Source organism: Geotrypetes seraphini, chromosome 7, assembly GCF_902459505.1.
Source record: "Geotrypetes seraphini chromosome 7, aGeoSer1.1, whole genome shotgun sequence".
Classification (NCBI taxonomy): Eukaryota; Metazoa; Chordata; class Amphibia; order Gymnophiona; family Dermophiidae; genus Geotrypetes; species Geotrypetes seraphini.
The window spans coordinates 110,205,241-110,225,392 of record NC_047090.1 but is presented as its reverse complement, the minus strand read 5'-3'; the positions used below and the strand labels follow the sequence as shown (position 1 = coordinate 110,225,392).

Here is a 20,152-nt window from a genome sequence, read left to right as displayed (position 1 = left end):
TACTTCTACACATGGCACTGAAAAGAAAAACCTGAAAGTTGAAATAAAAACTTACCCTTCTGATAGAAGTATTTTCGATAATAGTATGCACCGAGATCCACATGCTCAACAATGTATCTTTTCACTCGGTCTATATGCAATATCAGATTTTCCTTAGGAACTTCAAGCACTGCTACACCTGCATTTGTGCAATGTGAGCTAAGAGTAGACTCAAAAGAGGCACTTTCACAATTCAAGAAAGAACCCGAATTGGATTTAGACAAGCTGACCTTCCTCTCCCCTTCTCCACCCATCTCATTACGAAAATAAGGGCAACTCATCACAAGCTCATTGCTTTTGTCATCACCCTGGTCCAAGTTTAGGTTCTCTTTAGAGTTCAAGTCCTCTATGCTACCACTTGGAGAATTAAAACTTGAAGAATGTGACATGGGTCCAGAAACCAAAGAAGCTACAGCAGCAGCTGAAGCTCCTGTAGTGGTGTTTCTTCTTTTAATAACATTATGTCTATTTATCACAGCTTCATTTAAGTCAAACAATATGCTCTGGACATCATAATGAGCAAAACACCTTGGACAGGTCCAAGGCTTAATACTGTCTTCTGAACGATTATCCTCAAGATCTGAACCCTTTCCAAGTTCTCCTTCACCTTTGGCATTACGTAATTTGCGGAATATTGAAGAATCTCCTGTCTCTGATTTTGATCGTCTTTTGAGTGGTTTCTCTCTGTCCTTGAAGGCTCTATGGTTGTCTCTCTGGCTAACAGATCCATCTATCACATCCAGAGAGAACCCTGAACCTCTGCTTCCACTACTTAGTAGTAGTTCACTAAGCTTTCCTGGTGCTGGAGCCCTATGATCAGACTTTTCATTTTTATATCCCTTTAGCAAATGAAAAAAACTTTCCCCTGAAGTCCCTTGTTTATCTATTGAAGATGTACTGCCATATTCTCTGTGCAAGGATGGCCCTGTTTTAAAGGTGGGTGACAAACACTCATCAAAATTGTCCATGTCAAGTTCACTTATGGTAATATCACTATTACTACGCTGTCTTATGCGACGAAGAGCTTTTCTAGGAGAACTAGGATAGCCGTCAGGTGTCAAAAACCTGGAGTCTAAGCTCTCGGCTTGTCTTGTTTTGGTCTTAAGAGTGTTTTGGATACTCTTCAGCATGGCGGAGTCACTAGAGTTCAAGCTAGTTGAACTAGCTTGGCTCCCAGGGCTACTTTTAATAGACATAGTATCAACACAACTTCCTGTTTCCATTTCCTGACTGGTTCTGTTCATTTCTTTGACATTGTCCTTCCTTGGAGGCCAGTCTGCTATTCTTGCTCTAACCCCCATCTTTGGAACTCCAGGCATAGAAGTAACATGGTGCGAACTTTCACTGCGTGGTGGCCCAACAGGAGACATTGCTGAAGACCCTAAACTGCCATTCTGCGACCTAAACCGTCTCATATAGAAGTCATCAGAGCGGGCCTTAGAGGAGACATCTGGCCCAACACCTTGTGTCCCACTAGCAACAGCTCTTTCAGTCTGGGACCGCTTCAAGCTGGTCATGATTTGATAATATATTTAGCTTTAACTTCCAAAAGAATAAGCAGTCATTGTTGTTGCTCAAATGCACAACTCCTTTCTGGAGAAGGATCTTTGAAAAATACAAAGGTTGCATGAGATCCAAAATGTGTTCATTTAAAGAAATGAATAAAAGTAAGCAATATCGAATGATATGGTACAATGTTGACCAAAGTAATTTCAGTCTTTAGAGTGCTATAATCCTCAATATCCAATTTCTTCATTGTTGGTTCATGTTGTGAGATACCAAAATGTTGGCATCACTTGGTCTCTGCTGTATTTATTCCATGAATTTTGTCTCTCTGATTTTACACCTGAAAGAGAAAAAAAAAAACACAAAATTTTTAAAAAATGGAACAGCACACACACAAATGGAACAGCAAACAAAACATCGGTACCATAGATCCAAACAGGCTTTTATTTTTGAACCAGTTCCTTACCTCAAGAAAATGGCTAATTGGTTTATTAAAATGTTCACAGTTAGGGGGAAATTTTATAACTGGACACCTAGAAACAGGAGCACCTGGTAGAAACCTATTCTATAAAGGAATATAGGTGCCTATTTTCCTTTAAAGAATACTAGTGTAATGGTAAAAATGTTCACCTATACGTTAAGACACAAGCACTTATACCAGCCACAGAAATCTGGCTTAAGTGTGCACATAGCTTACAGTATTTTAAGTTGCATACATACAAGTATAGGCCCCGCCAAGACTCTACTTGCATGTATGTGTATCTACCTGTAAAATACATGCTATATAAAATATGTTCATATTTACAGAATTAGGTGCAACTTTGGCATCTATGTGTACAAAGAGACAATACAAAGTATTAAAAGATAGTGCCTTTTCTGACTATTGGTCTCCACCATGCGGAATGCCACAAGGATCTCCCATCTCACCACTATTATATAACATCTTCATGACCACATTGAACTCGATAAGCCTCGGAGCAGAGGAATGGCTCTTCTCATATGCAGATTATGTCTTTCCACTAATCCTTGCAAGTCTGAACCAAGCAAGCATGACTACAATATTGTCCAGAATGATAACTAAAGTGCAAGAATGTGCAGGGAGATGCCATCTCAACCTAAACATTGAAATAAAGCAATTATGGTTTGGGCGACACACACACCTAATCCCATTTACTATTACTCTGACAACTGGAACCTGCTTCAACATTGAGAAAACCTCCAAAATACTGGGAGTCACTTTAGGTAGCTCAGTTTTGAAAATCACATTAACAAATGAGTCCAAAAATCCTCTGCCCAGTGAAATCAGAAATTTGTCTAATATCAGACTTTTTAGGAAAGTGCTAAAAGCATGACTATTTCAGATTATTTTTGATTAAGTAGGGTGGATATTATGATTATATTTTAAGATGCATTTTACTGGTTTGTAAATTTTTTCTACTGAATTATCTCTTATTGAAATCCACTTGAAACTTTGGGCCTGTTTTACAAAGCCGCGCAGCAGCAGCCCCAAAGCCCTTTAAATCTTTATGGGCTTCGGGGCCGTTAACGCGCTGCAGCCGCTAGCGCGGCTTTGTAAAACAGGCCCTTTGTGGTTAAGCAGAATATAAATATGGAAATTAAATTAAAAACTACTTCTTCTAACAACACTACAGAATTAGTGAGCCCCTTAAACTGAGTTGACATTCCCAACTTCTATTGTTTTATCCTTATTTGTTCTCTTTCCTATATCAAATTGTAGTTCTTCCCTGATTTCCCCATGAAGAGAACGTCTGTCTCTTTGTAATCTATGAAAAAAGCAATTTTATCAAATACTGTATGAAATAAACTTGAAACTCTATTCTTGGGTATCTCTGTGAAATTAATGAAAAAAAACAAACCTCTGATACAAAACACTGCAGCAAAACTCATTTACAATACTCTCCCGATCGATATTCGTGGGGGTTCCGTTCCAGGAACCCCCGCGAATCTCGAAAAACCACAAATACATTTTTTTTATGGGGGGAGCCTGAAGAGGGCAGCAGGAGAGCAGCCGGAGTGCCGCAAGTGCAGGAAATCACTCACGGTACGCTCCGACCTCCTCTTCCTGCACTAAGTTGGGCCTTATCCAATCAGGAGCTGTGTGTCAAAGCAGCTCCTGATTGGATAAGGTCCGACTTAGTGCAGGAAGAGGCGGTCGGAGCGTACCGTGAGTGATTTCCTGCACTCGCGGTGCTCCAGCTGCTCTCTCCTGCCTCTCCTGCTGCCCTCTCCTTGTCGGTGGTTCGCGATTGGAAAATACCACGAATGACCGGGGGGACACTGTACTACAAATCAAGATTTCACCATGTCACACCACCATTTATAGTACCGATAGAAAATAGAAAATAATTCAAACTATGCTGTGTAGCATTTAAAACGCTCTAAAGCAGGGGTGTCCAACCTGCGGCCCCGTGAAGTATTTTGTGCGGCATCGGTCAAGGGCGATGCTGTGTTTTCCTCTGCTGCCTCTGGGTGTTTACCATCTTGCCGGCTCCCTCCTCTGTATTGCAGCAGCATTTGCGCAGCCCCAGAAACATTTTTTTTCGACCAATGCGGCCCAGGGAAGCCAAAAGGTTGGACACCCCTGCTCTAAAGTAATGTCCCTAATAGCTTCTCCAAATTTACTGAAATATCTCGTAGATTTGTGGAGCAATAACTAACAATCTGACTATTGTTCCCAACCCTGAAAAGGTATGAAATAAGACATCTCACAGCAAATCAATCAACTACCAAATAACAAAAGTGTGGAACTTACTTATCTCATTGAAATTCACACAACCACAATATACACACTGTTTCGCAAAAATCTAAAAACATGGCTTTTTAAGAAATCTCTGCCAGAGGTCCAAAGAGACTCAGACTAATAATACAAGTCACCCAAAAAAGACAATGTTAATAGTCAGCTGCTATTTATAATATACAGCTCTCCCTCTGGATGCGCAGTTTCCTTACTCGTGAATTCGATTATTCACAATTTTTTTTTTCTTCCTTTTGCAGGCTACCTGAACCTCCCCGGACCTTATCTGGTAATCTAGCAGCGATGCGGGGCAGGATCGATCATCCTATGCTCCTGCTCCGTGCTGAGCCATCATCAAAATGGCTGCCGACAGTTCCCCTAGTAGCAGGTTGCAGGTCAGGGAAGGGAGGATAGGGTGCAGAGCCTGGTAGGGAGGGGGGACAGGGTGAAGAGCCTGGAAAGGAGTGTGGGGTTGGGTGCAGAGTCTGGTAGGGAGTGAGGGAGGCTGGGTGCACAATTTGGTTCAGAATGTTTTTTTGCTTGTTTTCCTACTCTAAATCTAGGGTATGTCTTATGGAGTGAAAAATATGGTACATGTCATAGGAGACAGACACCATAAGCAGCCCATGCAGATGATACTCACACAGGATCTCTGCAATGCGAGCTATAAGCCCACACAGGACAACATTGTCCCATAGCAATGCTAAAGGCAGTGAGACAAACTCAAAGTATGGTAGCTAAAACTTTACCTATGAGCTCAGCCAAAAGCTCTAAGAATGACCTTAGAAGTTAAAACAGCACAAAACTGGACCAAAGACTCCAGGAGAAGGAACAGCTGCATTTGCATAACACAAAAGGACTTAGCATTAACTGTCATATTAAGGACAGATTAGAAAATGTATTTGAGCAAGATTAGAAAATGTATTTGAGCACCACTGACTAACAAAATGTGAAAGTGCAGGAACTGTGCATATAAGACATTTCATTGACCTGCCAGCTACAAAAGTGGAAGGTTAAGACAGAACATGTGCTCAAGAGAAGACTTTTTTTTTTAATATTAGAAACTAGCTGATGCCCCGGCGTTGCACGGGTATTTAATTATAGCAATAACACAGTAAATGGATTGAAATAAAGATACTTTATAGTGGTGAATGAAATTATTTTTTTACAGCTTTATAAAAAGTACAATAATCAAATTATAATGTGAAATATTTGACAAAATGAATACAATACAACTAACACAAAACTTGATTATAAACAACAATTTTAGTTTCACCTCCAGGAGCAAGAACATATAAATTCTTGGGTGAACCCAACCTTGATCAAGCAACATAGAGTTGTCCATGGGAAAAACAGGGGGATCTTAAATCCACTCCACAGTATGTAATAGTCTGTCCCTGTGATTTGTTGATTGTGATAGAGAATGCAAGTCTCACTGGAATTTGCAATCTCTTAAACTGAAAAGGAAGATCTGTTGGAATAAGTGGCATCCAAAAGTTTCAGTATTGATTTAAACAACTCAACATGTGGAAACTCAGGTTGAAAAGAAACTCCATACAGTTTGTTCCCGGTTCAGAATGGAACCTGTGTTCCTAGTTCAGGATATGTAAGTACTCATGTAATGTAATAACATTATGAACTGGGGTGCATGAAGGAAACAGTTACAAACACAGTTAGAACATACAAACTCTATATGTATGGTGTCCGTGGTAGAATAGAAACGATGTCCCTAGTGGTTATAGTGTCATAGAAAGTGTTTTATAGTTGGAATTACTGTGAGAATGGCAGCTTTTTACATTTTTTCCATTGACATGAATGGGTGAAATCTGATTTTCAGTTTGTAGCTCCGCCCATGTGTGCAGGTGGGCCGCGAGACCCCCAGAACATATCACCCCAGGTAGTGAGGGATCTGCATACCAAGTTTCGTTCAAATCGGGCAAGCCGTTTTGCGTTGGCAGCTTTTACATTTTTTCCATTGACATGAATGGGTGAAATCTGATTTTCTGTTTGTAGCTCCGCCCATGTGTGCAGGTGGGCCGCTAGACCCCCAGAACATATCACCCCAGGTAGTGAGGGATCAGCATACCAAGTTTTGTTCAAATCGGGCAAGCCGTTTTTGCGTTGGCAGCTTTTTACATTTTTTCCATTGACATGAATGGGTGAAATCTGATTTTGTTTGTAGCTCCGCCCACGTGTGCAGGTGGGCCGCGAGACCCCCAGAACATATCACCCCAGGTAGTGAGGGATCTGCATACCAAGTTTCGTTCAAATCGGGCAAGCCGTTTTGCATTGGCAGCTTTTTACATTTTTCCATTGACATGAATGGGTGAAATCTGATTTTCTGTTTGTAGCTCCGCCCATGTGTGCAGGTGGGCCGCTAGACCCCAGAACATATCACCCCAGGTAGTGAGGGATCAGCATACCAAGTTTTGTTCAAATCGGGCAAGCCGTTTTTTGCGTTGGCAGCTTTTTACATTTTTTCCATTGACATGAATGGGTGAAATCTGATTTTGTTTGTAGCTCCGCCCACGTGTGCAGGTGGGCCGCGAGACCCCCAGAACATATCACCCCAGGTAGTGAGGGATCTGCATACCAAGTTTCGTTCAAATCGGGCAAGCCGTTTTGCATTGGCAGCTTTTTACATTTTTTCCATTGACATGAATGGGTGAAATCTGATTTTCAGTTTGTAGCTCCGCCCATGTGTGCAGGTGGGCCGCGAGACCCCCAGAACATATCACCCCAGGTAGTGAGGGATCAGCATACCAAGTTTCGTTCAAATCGGTCAAGCCGTTTTTGCGTTGGCAGCTTTTTACATTTTTTCCATTGACATGAATGGGTGAAATCTGATTTTCTGTTTGTAGCTCCGCCCATGTGTGCAGGTGGGCCGCGAGACCCCCAGAACATATCATCCCAGGTAGTGAGGGATCTGCATACCAAGTTTCGTTCAAATCGGTCAAGCCGTTTTTGCGTGATCGCGGCACATACACACACACACACATACATACCTCTGATTTTATATATATAGATAAGCGAAAAAGGAAATCATGCTCATCACAGACTGAAAAGCGAATGACCCCTCAGCCCAAAAGAAAACTGAGGCAGCTAATGACAGAAAAAATTAAACCAGCCCTCCTGAGGAGAAAAGAAAACTGCCACACTGAAAACACAGATACTGGAAAGGCAGCAACTGTATAATTCCTTTTGGTTACTGGCGATTAAAACCCCCAAACACACTTACATTTCAGACGCAGAAGTGTCTTGTCCACCAGCAAACAAGGAAAAAATAGTAATTTACCTCAATGAAATAAAACTAGAAGCAGGAAAAGTAAATGCATACTTGCTCTTCAGGAGACTGCCATACATACAAGTTCCAATAAATTTTTGCCTCATTTTATACTCCAGTCACCTCAGAAGTTAGGAGTGGATTTGAAGGGAGGGATTTGGCACCACCAGGTATCACTCAAGCTGGAGGATGAGGGACCCAGAAGCTCTGGGTATTATCCGAGCACAATGAAGTTCAGACTATAAACTGAGCAAAGAGGACCAGCATAATCCCTTGATCAAATGTCCAGAATTAACTGGGTCAGGAGCTACCAAACACCAAGGAGGAGGTACATGTTCCATCCACCATCCGCTTGGAGACAGAAAAAAATAGTGAACATTCCAGGCTGCATGATACTCTTAAAGGACAAAGCTCTTAGTACTATTTTTTTCTACATCTCCATCCACTGGTAAATAGACACAACCCATTCATTCTGGACTGGTCTGGCATAGACATAATGGAACTTCCTAGTTCTGGGTTGGACAAAGCCAGCAGCAGCACACACACGCCGACACTGAGCAGGAGCCCAGGTAATTGCTTTAATTGTGATTACTGTATATTTCGTTCCAAAATAGTGGGTGGAAATAAGGATGCGTCTTATGGAGTGAATACCACAACCTCATCCCCCCATACCTTTTTGCACTCCCGGCGCGTCCCTTGCTGATCGTCTGCGGCAGTGACCTTTCTGTACTCCCGGCACTTCCCCCACTGGACGGCAGTGAGAGGCAGAGCGGCGAACAAGGCAGGCACAAGCTTCACATGCGCCTGCCTGGTCCCACACCGCTGCCTGAATGGTTGCAATCAGTTCTTGTGAGAACTGATGGCAGCCATTCATGCAGCGGCGTGGGACTAGGTAGGCGCGCGAAAAGCTCATGCCTGCCTTGTTCACCACTCTGACTCTCGCTGCCGCAGCCGTCCAGCAGGGGAAGTACTGGGAATACAAAAAGGTACCGATGGGGAGAACAAAAAGGTACGGGGGGCCCTGCCAGGATTTAAAAAAGTAAAAATGGTAAAGGAGGGAGTACGGGAGGAGGGAGTACGGGAGGATGAAGTACAAATAGGCATGGGGGCCCTGCCGGGATTTTAAAAATAGTACACGGGGGGAGGGGGGTGTTGAGTACAGAGGGAAGTACAAAAAGGTATGGAGGGCCCTGCCGGGATTTAAAAGGTACGGGGGGGGGGGGGGCAGATAGCCCCTGTCTGCTTGCCACTAGGCCTGCCTGCCCTATCCCTACCTGCATGCCAGCCACTAGGTCGGCCTGCCTTGTGCCCTGTCCCGGCCTACCACTAGACCACCAGAGGGGGGGACAGGGTACAGAGCCAGGCAGGGAGAATTTGGTTTAGAATGGGGGGATTTTCTTGTTTTTCTCCTCTAAATTTAGGGTGCGTCTTATGGAACGAAAATATACGGTATATTTTTTCATGCATATTTTAATGCACTATATCTGAAGTCCTACTTATAAGGCTTTAATTTTCATCTGACTGAAGTAAAAACAAAAACCCGCTCTCCCAAAACACAGATTAAAGGATTTGCTGCTATAAATAACAATTTTACAGTTTCATTAAATGTACATCACACAAAACATTACAATATACAGGTATCTTTAAATACACATAAAAATAATATTGGAAGAAAATACACAATACATATCTCAACATAGAATGCTGGGCAATTATTTTCATGCCGCAAAAATAAAAGGCAGCAAATTATAATCAAAGATTGTAGAATTGGGGGATCTGGTGGAAGATGGATTTGTTGGAGGCCTATGGCTTGGGGGTTTAAGATCATTTTTGTTATCATCAAGTGGTAGATTTTCTTAGACGTAGGGCTATTGGAGAACGCTAACTGCCTGAGACCCCATTAGAATGGGCATTTATGGGTAGTAGTGGAAGGGGATGTGTGTCTCGGTTTTATAAGATTCTAATTCAACAAAATGCCCCTATTAAATATACAGCGCTTTGGGAGGCGCTTTTGAGTCCCTCCGTGACAGCTATAAAACGGGAGCGAGTATTTCCCCACTGCTACACACTTCTATAGAGAGTTCTTTGGTGGAAAACTGATATAAAATGCTATACCAGTGGTATCTTACCCCACAGCGGCTCCATAAAATGTATCCTCAGGTCTCTGATTAGTGTTGGAGAAACTGTGGGCAGAAGGGATTGTTTCTCCACATTTGGTGGGATTGCCCGAGGGTGGTTACATATTGGGATATGGTTTTTGAAATAATGTCCCCCAATATTTGGGAGGTGCTCTTTTGCATCTTCTTATCGGTGTGCTTTCAAATAAAGTCCATAAGCTGGCCTGCTATATTTTTACGGCTAGTAGACTTTTATTGGCTGTCCACTGGAGGCAGGCTCATCCTCCGGTTTGGAGCCAATTGGATAAATTGGACTTTATTTTTCTAAAGTCTAAATTAACAGCTTTACTGCATAATCGTACTACATCTTTTTCAAAGTATGGGACACTTATATACGATGGTTAAAGAGTCCTTCTTGAGACTTGTGGCGTTTTGTATAGACCTGTTGCATCCCTATCTATACATTTTGTGCTAGTGACAATGGCTCTGGGGGGGGGATTTGGATGCTTCTCTGAGTTATGTTATTGAGCATTGTACTGATTCACTCCTTGGTTATTTCAAAAAATCAATTATTGCAATGCCCTACTCAAGGGAATAGCCTAAAATGAAATTAGACATTTACAGATCATTCAAAATGCTTCAATTAAACTTATAATGAAAGCTAAGAAATTTGATCATGTCACTCCCCTTCTTAAGAAAGCGCATTGGCTCCCAGTCGCGCATCATATACAGTATAAATTAAGTTTGCTTACCTTTAAGTCTCTGTTGTATAAAACTCCGGCTTTTGTTTACAAATCATTGATTCCCTATACCCCAACCAGATTACTGAGGTCTAATGATCAACATTGATTAGTTATTCCCTCACTTAAAATTATTAATACACGGCGGCATTCTATTTTTTCTATTATAGCTCCTCAAACATGGAACACCCTTCCCATTTACTTAAGAGGAGAAAACAATTTAGATAAATTTAAGAGCAAAGTAAAAAGCTTTCTTTTCAAGGATGCTTTTGATACTTAAAAACCTTGATTAAGAGTTTTATTTCCATAACCTTGTTAAGGCTGATTGTTTATTCCCTCCCTATTGTTTTTTTTACCATAATTGTCTTCTTTTCTATCAGCAATTTGTATTTATCTACCTATCCTTTCCTCTCATTTTTACATGTTTGTAATATTAGTCTTTAACACGTTACGTATGTTTAGTTTTTACTTGTTTTGCTACCCCCTTGATTGTATGTAATTTTAATGATATGTTCATTGCTTAGAAATTTGAGTAAGCGATTAATCAAATATACAATAAACTTGAAGAGTTACTGTACAACATTTTACTGAGTTGGGATGTTGGGGGGGAGGGGGTTTAGTTGTGGTTGAGGTGTATATCTTGCTATCTGTAAGTGATTTACTTTCTCAATAAAAAAAAATAATTAAAAAAAAAAAGATTGTATAACTTGTAGGATATAATTTGTAATACAATGTGATTAATTTTGTTGGATTTAGGAATTATAAAAAGTATTACTTGAACTCAGTTCTGAGAGAATCTGGCCCCCTCTCCTCCTTTAGCCTGCTGAAAGCCAGAAACAAAAGAATGTTAAATGGTCAACCAGTGACTAACAAAAAAAAAAGGTACAGCAGAGTTAACTACTTTCAGTCTCCATGAACAGTATCAATATATTGACATCAATCAAAGAGGATGGGGTGTAAAAAAAAAAAAAAGACCTCCCACCTGAATCTCTTGGAAGCCCTTATTAATCTTGTCAGGTGCATTCTGGGATGTGTATCTCGGTATCTAGCCAGCAGGAAACATGTAACCAATCAAACCAGCTCACCATGCCTCCATCTCAAAACCCAGAAAGAACCAGTTGTAACTATTCCTGAATTTTGACTAAAGCCCATAAGAATTATAAAAACAAACATCACATGCAAACATCACAAAAGCTCCCTCTCTCTCTGGACCTTTGCTGGACTCTCACTGAACCTCTTGTTGAATGTCTCATCTGCACCCAAGACTCCATGTTCCACTCCCAACCACTCTGAAATAGAAGACCTCTCTTCTTGCAAGGATCCACATCTCAAGCTGTCCTTTGCAGACACAAGACCTCCTTCACCACTCCAACAAGAAGCAACAATAAGAAAGAACACATCTGGGCCTTAATCAGCGATTTTCTCCTAAACCAGCATAATTAATCATTCAGACTTTCTAACAATAATTATCTTGTGGCATGTTCCCCTTGCAAAAAAATCTCTACATTGAAAGCTAAAATACTGCATTACCTGCACAGTATTGTAAACAAACTTCCTCTGTATATGAGAATAAGAATCAAATCCGTCCTTAATGTTCTAAGTATATTTCTTTAAACATTATACAGTGCAGCTATTGCTGTTCCCCAAATTAGCATCAATCAATATATGAGTTGTATATTAACATTATATATTAAGGGCTCCTTTTACAAAGGTGCGTTAGGGCCTTAACGCGTGGAATAGCACGCGCTAAAATGCCCCGCATGCTAGCCGCTACCGCCTCCTCTTGAGCAGGCGGTAGTTTTTCGGCTAGCGCGTGCTAATCCGGAGCTTGCGCTAAAAACGCTAGCGCACCTTTGTAAAAGGAGCCCTAAATGTTTTGAGTCAAATGGAGATACTGTTGTAATCAGCAAAACCCTGATGGTGCAGTTATCACTTACAGATCAAGGTATATGATGCAAGTGGGCAGTTCACAGAACTCTCTGAAACCAGCTCAGCTGATGGGGATTCCTCTGCTGTGATCAGTTGGTGGGTACATCTACAAAACTTGCTTTTGTGCGTTTTTCACGTGGACATTTTTATTTTTGAAAATGGGCAGAAAAGGTAGACGTCCTAAGGACCAAAACTTATACCTAGCTCATTTCAAAAATAAAAGATAAGACATTTGGCAGCTTTTAAAATGGACGTCTTGCACAAAGCATCCAACCTCAGACTTAGGCACACTATCGATGATGCCCCTCTATGAATAGAGGCTGTCGGGTGGCAGACTTGGGGGTGATGTCGGGAAATGATTTCTCACAGAGAAAGGGGCTGATGCCTGGAATGCCCTCCTGAGGGAGGTGGTGATAACAATGGTGATGGAATTCAAAAAAAGCATGGAATGAATACAGAATACATAAAAAAACAACAAAAAAACTTAACTAACTGCATGTATGTTTGATGTGTCAAGTGGTGCATAGATGGTGACTTCAGCTGTGAAGAACTAAGGTCAGTGTCAAATTGACTTCTGTGGTTTGTTTCCTATATATGGCAATCCATTTACGACTGGAGAAAGCATCAGTGGAAACTCCAGTAATTTGAATGGGAGGATGGTGCCGGGCTGACTCTTATGGTCTGTCCCCTGCAAATGACAAGATATATTCAGATAGGCTGGAGTGGGCTTCGATGGCAACTCAAGTAGTTGGAACCTAAGGACACTGCCAGGTGGACTTCTACAGCCTATGTCCCAGAAATGACTAAAACAGACAATGATCAAGTATTTTATATCACATTCCTTTTAGATTTAATCATGAATTGATAGTGAGTATGATTGAGCAGACTGAATGGACCATTCAGGTTTTTATGTGCTGTCATTTACTATGTTTACCTTTTACATTCTTGCTTTAATTTTTCAAAGAAACCAGACTAAGGCCAGTACTGGGCAGACTTGCACGGTCTGTGTCTGTATATGGCCGTTTGTTGGAGGATGGGCTGGGGAGGGCTTCAATGGCTGGGAGGGTGTAGATGGGCTGGAGTAAGTCTTAACAGAGATTTCGGCAGTTGGAATCCAAGCACAGTACCGGGTAAAGCTTTGGATTCTTGCCAAGAAATAGCTAAGAAGAAAAAATTTAAAAATTTAAATTGAATCAGGTTGGGCAGACTGGATGGACCATTCGGGTCTTTATCTGCCGTCATCTACTATGTTACTATGACAAAAGTTCTGAAAAAATTCCACTTTGTCAGCCCAAAGTTAAGCACATAGTAATTTCAACCAGGATTATAGAAACTGTTTTGCAAATAAATGAACCTCAACTCACCTATATCATCGACTACTGGGAGTTTGGACCTCATGTTTTACAAAAGGGTAGAGCTGATGCATTGACAATTGCTTCTCTGATTCATAGTAGCAAATAGATAATAGGAACCAGGTAATGATAAAATTGATATAATTAATGTTCTGCAAGAGTAGCATGACAGCATGTCAATACCATGCCATTCAATGCAGGAAATTAGAGGAGGAATTTAAAGTCTAGAGAAGCAGGCTGAAACTAGGGAAGCCACGGCTTCAATCCTGCTTCTGTCACTGACACTTTGGGCTCCTTTTACTAAGCTGTGTTAGTGTTTTTGGCGCACGCATTTTAACACACGCTAAACCCGCACTACGCAGCTAGAACTAACGCCAGCTCAATGCTGGTGTTAGCATCTAGCGTGCATGGCAATTTAGCGTGCACTATTCCGCGAGTTAATGTGCTAATGCGGCTTAGTAAAAGGAGCCCTTTGTGACCCTAGGCAAATAACTTCATCCTCTACCATCTCTGATGCAACTTAAGACTGTAAGCCCATTTGGGCAGATAAATATTTGTGTATCTGAAAGTAACATGCCTTAAGTTTAGGTTTGGAAAACGTGAGTAATAAACCTTTTTTTTAAAAAAAAAAAATGCACCAGCATTAGGTCAATCTGTCCAAGAAAAATAAAGAGCTATACTTCAAGAACACAAGATCTGCCATGGGATGTCAAAGATAATACTGTGTGTGAAGTTTTCATATGTTCTGGAACACCCGCTGAAAAAAAAAATGAAATTTGATAAATGTTCCTCTTTATTCATTTCATTACAATTCTCTCTGTAGAGAAAGAGGAAAGCGCCCCCATCCATCAGAGGCAGCAGGAGCGAATTTAGATGCCAATAATGAATCAAATTTTAAAAATCTGAATGATACAGAAAAAAAGTAAAAATACCAACAGTCTTTGTGATTACATCAAATAGGTTAGAACCTTATCCATCAAGGTCTTTTCCTACAGACAAAAAAAGTTATCAAAATCTTCACATGGTGACCCCCTATAAGTAAAATTTCCATAAGTTCTTCCTCATGTTCATATTTTATCTTTGTGACAAATAATTTGCTTAACATTGGCATTCAATTTGGGTTAATATAAAACAGGGAGGAGGATTTGATTTCAATCAAATTAATTTAAATCTCAATTTAAATCACTAGTTAAAACTCAATTTAAATCATGGTTTTCTACAGACTCATTCTTGCTAGTATAATCTTAATATTTACAACCAGATGTCATCAGAATAGGCCAATTTTTTTATATACTGCTCAAAACAGTCCACTACAGAGTTCCATCTAACATCTTGTGGGAGCAATAGCTAGGTCCCACCTATTTTTTTAAGAGCGGCTGCTGCTGCAGCAAAATGATTGTTACATAAGTATTTTGCAATTTCAACATTAGTCTTTATTTCTGGGACACTGAAGTCTTTGGCTAGGAGGTGCAGCAAATGAGAACTGCAACCAAGTTATTAGCTTGGTATTCTCTTCATGCTCTTCTAAATTTCTTCTCATCTTGGATACATTTGCAGCAGCATCTGTGACTAAACTGTGTGCTAGACACTTAAATTTTTGACCACATTTTATTATAGCTTTTGCTACTATTTCCTGTAAGTATTCTGCTGTGTGTGCATTTCCTGAGGTATCAATTGTTTCTGCAAGAAAGACATTCTCTTCTTCTGTTATAAAAGCACAGATCATTGTGGACATTTATTTCACCCATCAAGACTTACCAAAAAAATTAAACATTGCATGAACATATCATACCATACAGTTTCTTATACCCCGCAAGTTTCCGCAAGGATTCATTGCAATTTACAAAAGCTTTTCATTCATTGAAGTCACATTATGGTGTTTAGCTTATAAATGAGTACAGATATGTCTAATAGTTTCCTGATGTGGTAGTAGGAAGAGAGTTGGCACAAATAGTCTGGTAGGTTGTTCAGACTTTGGGACCATGAAAATCAAAGGTAGATTCAATTAATTTTTTTTCCAATGGACTTGTTGAGGTGAAGGAAATGTCAGTTAAAGCATTGTGCAACCTCATGCTACATAATTAAAAACTAATCCTTATTTCATGATGAATAACTTTTAGACTATAATGTAACTTAAACAAAAAACTATCTTTATAGATTTTCCCTCAAATAAAAGCTTTTTTTTTTTTTTTAAATCATTGATTTTTACCCACCCTGATATAAAAAGAAATAAAAGAGATCCACACTTTGTTATTTTTTTAATAACAGAATGAACTATTTTGAGTTCTAGCCTTACAAGCTCACATTGTACAACTCATTTGAACATTTGCCTATTATTTCCAGCCTAAACAAAGCTCTCCATGTTTCACATGGAAATATTATTTCCTGGCCTTCAGCTCATACATTGATAGAATTCTGGCTTAAGCAACTGTACAGTATATGCTTATTTAGGGAAAGATTAAGCACAAAAAGGCACAAAATTTAAAAATTATTCTTCTTCTCTGAGGTATACCCAAGAATTACAGAAATTAAAACAAGACTGTCGCCATTTGGAAAGAACCTGGTGTACATCAAAAGAACCCATCTATAAAACATTCTTGAAAAATCCAACTTTACTACAAGGCTGAACTTATCTAGCTAAATGATCCTACTTTGCTAGGCTAATTGGAATCTCTATTTCAGAATGGTTCAAAAACTTGCAAACACCTCCTTCATATGCCTGATATTACTACACTAGTGAGTCAATGAAACATTCTACTTCAGGAGCCTGTTAAGCACAGAGTAGAGCTCTGTTCCCCTCCTGGACAAAGAATCTAATATTTCAACTGATTGAACTTGGACCACTTTTGTTGTTTTTACTGCTAATAAGATTCACTCTCAACCAAACTTGCCCACCCCCACTATATTTTGGATAGCTGTCCATCATCTTTACTGAACAATCCTCCTTGAATTATATTACTGTGGATCACCATGTTAGTGAATGGAATCACTAGCACCAATTCCAATGGACAACTTGGTCATCTTCCTTTTAGAATTACGATTGTGGTTCATGCAATTTGTACATGAACAGTGAAAGAAGAGCCTGCTGAGGATCTATTGAAATATTTAGTTGACTTATTAAGAAATAATGGGAGTACTATCTTGATAGTGACTAAATCCTTTTTCTAGGCAGTGACTCTTAATGTTGGACTATATAGTGTTGGTTCCTCTTCTGTAATTGCTCACATTAAGGGCCTGTTTTACAAAGCCGCGCTAGTGGCTGCCCCGAAGCCCTTTAAATCTCTATGGGCTTCGGGGCCGTTCCCACGCTGCAGCCGCTAGCGCGGCTTTGTAAAACAGGCCCTAAATGTCATCTGCCATTTGAATGTCCAGTCACCCAATCTGTTTTGAAGCTGTACTGTACAACTTTCTTTTTTGTTTGTTTAATATTATCTAGACTTCAGTTTTGCTTTCCAGTCTTTTGTGTGCTACTTTGCTTTTAGTTTAGTTTCAGTGTTCTAGCAGTTGACAAAGAATAGATGTCTCTGTAATTTGAGCTAAATGCTTTAACTTTTTTTTTTCTAATCTAATCTAGGCTTTTATAGGCTGCTTATTCTCCTGAAGGTCCAGAGTGGTATACAACTAAAAGAAGTCTATTGCAACATTGGGAAAAGAAAAGTTAAAAATAAATATAGTGGATATATATGGTAAATATAGTGGCTATATATGGTTATAAAGATTTATGAGAAAGGTTTTTGATTAACAGCTTATGGATCAATTTATAAGATCTTTCCAGTCTATTGGAAGGTTATTTCAAAGATGTGCAGATTGGAAAAGAGAAGAACTATTCAAATGCCTTTTATAAGAAACTCCCTTAGCTGAAGAAAACTAACTTCCAGCAATGAGAATTAAAGGAGTTGAGATTGGTCTGTACAGTAAGACAATTGAATGTTTTTGAAGATTAGTTATAAAAGGCTTTAAAAATAATATACTGTCACATCAGGAAGCAGTTAAAGACATACCTTTTCCCCTTGTAGCTACAAAACCCTGTTTGTAGGCTTCATCTCCTTCCTTGTCTGTTAACTTCTAATGTTTAAATGTTGCATTTATATTCAATTTTAATTTTATTACTTTTTTTTTTAATGTTTTAATTTCTTTTCTCTATTTTTGCACATAGTTTGATTGATATACCAAATTTTTAAATATGAATATTGTACAAAAACTTTGTGTAAAATATATTTTAAGTATATTTATGTTCCTTATGTTTATAGACTCCAGAAGCAGGCAATTTGGCCAAAAAATATATATGTTGAGTCTCTATACAATAAAGAGACTGAGCACCACGGTTTACCTTTGCGTCTATCTACCGTTATATCATTTGAGATTCCCTTTAAACTGAGGGGTCCTTTTATCAAGCTGCGCTAGCGGGATTAGTGCGGACATTTCATCATGCACTAACCCCCGCGGCAGGCTAAAAAACTAACGCCTGCTCAATGCAGGCGTTAGCGGCTAGCGTGGCAGGCGGTTTAACGAGCGTTAAACCCCTACCACAGCTTGATAAAAGGATCCCTGAGTCTCAGACAGTAACCAGTTAACTTAGACATCACAAGGAAAATCAGTTTATGCCATGTAACGGGCCTAACCAACTATAAATGACTGCTACTTGATCACTAAGCCAGGCCACCATCTTGAGTAGGAACCATTCACAATAGAAAATGATTTAGGAAAGCCTAAATGCACTACTTCTGAGCTTCTCTTTTTACTTTATCTATTTGTACAAATAACTGTTTTTAATTTTTTAGTGTTAGATTTCATATTGTATATGTATGATTAACCCCTGCTATGGATAAGGACAAATTATAACTAAAACTATAAACTATAACTGTCATATAAGTATTGCATATTTCCAGAACACCAGGCTCTCTCATGTCTACACAGAAATATTGCTTTGAAGTAGCATGTGTTAACAAGGAAGTCAAGCCTGTTCTCCTGAAAACATATAACTAAATTTCAGAGTAAAGGAAGAAGAAATACAATTTTAAATAAAGAAGCAAGCAAGGGGGGAAAATACTGACTTGTGAACTATGCTTGTAATCAGGTACTCAGAGCATGTAATAATCAGCTATTCTATTCTTTTCAAAGGAACAAGGTGTTGGCAACTAGTGATTAAAATCCTGGAACAATTTTAGAGAACCTTACCTATGTAAAACTAAAAGCTGGATGAAAAATATCAAATTACTTTTGTTTTCAGGTACTATATTACTGCCAGAATAGATTTATTATGGCACATAAGAAAACGCTCTCTTTGTAGAAAAATCTTCTAAATACAAAGAACTGATTTTTCAGGGCAGCATCCACAGTTAAAGAAAACTGTCAACTTCTCATTATGGATAATTTTTTTGCAAAAAGATACCTGCAATGTGAAAAATAAAAACAGAATACGGTGGCAAATAAACAGCTATACGATTAATTTTCTCTATTTTTTCATAAACCAACATTTTACAAAGAAATATTTCAAGCAATATTTTGAATATGTAACAGAGTATTATATAATAAATTATGTGTTACACAAAAGAAAACAACCAATAAGCAAAACCTAATATACCAAGATACAAGTCCACATTTACAGAAGGGAAAACCAAAAGAAAAAAAAAAACCACCACCAATCTTAGGAGGTCCAAAACCTCTATACAGCCATGCCTAAATGAGGCCAAAAAGCTCCGGATTCCCCAGTCTAAAGTTATACTAATTCTTTATCCAACAAATTATTCCAACTGTGATGATTTGAGAAAGATATACATTACCTATTTCCTTGGTAATTAAACTCTTACAGAGGAAACTCATATAAAAGACTCTCAATCCAAATGTTTGAGCCTTTCTTTACCTTATGCCTCACTTGCATGAACCTAGCCACATACAGAAGCAACTACAATTTTTTTCCACAAAAAAGGAACACTCTTTCTGGATAACAAAGGTTACCAGAAGGGTAGCATGTGAAGTGACCACATCTTGAATGTTCGCAAAAATGTAGTCAAGACTAAATCATAATCAGAGGCCATCGTATCATGGTCCTTACCTTCTGAAGCCTACCTTAGCACATTAATAGATAAATAATATACAGTAAATGATGGCAGAAAAAGACCCTCACAGTTCATCCAGTCTGCCCAACAAGGTGACCAGAACCTCGCCTACCACTCCATGTAAGCCCAGGTCAACCATGTTTAAATGCTGGTTGTGAAGTCATGCCAACCATATAGGCAGCCAAATATAGAAACATGAAGGCATTGGCGAGATAGAAGACACTAATGTAATGTAATGTAATAAAGGCCAAATGGCCCATCTAGTCTGCCCATCCACTGCATCCACTATCTCCTTCTCGCCCTAAGAAATCTCACTTGTCTGTCTCACATTTTCTTGAACTCAGATACAGTCCGTCTCCACCACCTCTACTG

At 39.4% G+C, this 20,152-nt stretch overlaps 1 protein-coding gene across 12 annotated transcripts in view; it reads right to left on the bottom strand.

Annotated features, from left to right (window-relative positions):
- SIPA1L1 (signal induced proliferation associated 1 like 1) overlaps positions 1 to 20,152 on the bottom strand; it is a 484,222-nt gene that overhangs the window by 229,822 nt on the left and 234,248 nt on the right. For 10 of the 12 annotated variants that reach the window (XR_004540063.1, XM_033951213.1, XM_033951214.1 and 7 more), the window contains one exon: positions 56 to 1,885. Coding sequence is in view for 11 of the 12 variants with exons in the window: in XM_033951213.1 (XP_033807104.1) it covers positions 56 to 1,556 (1,501 nt within the window). In the remaining variant the exon portion in view is untranslated. Of the gene's footprint in view, positions 1 to 55; positions 1,886 to 15,479; positions 15,500 to 18,899; positions 18,935 to 20,152 lie in introns of those variants that run through there. The other 2 variants (XM_033951218.1, XM_033951219.1) reach the window with 2 other exon arrangements.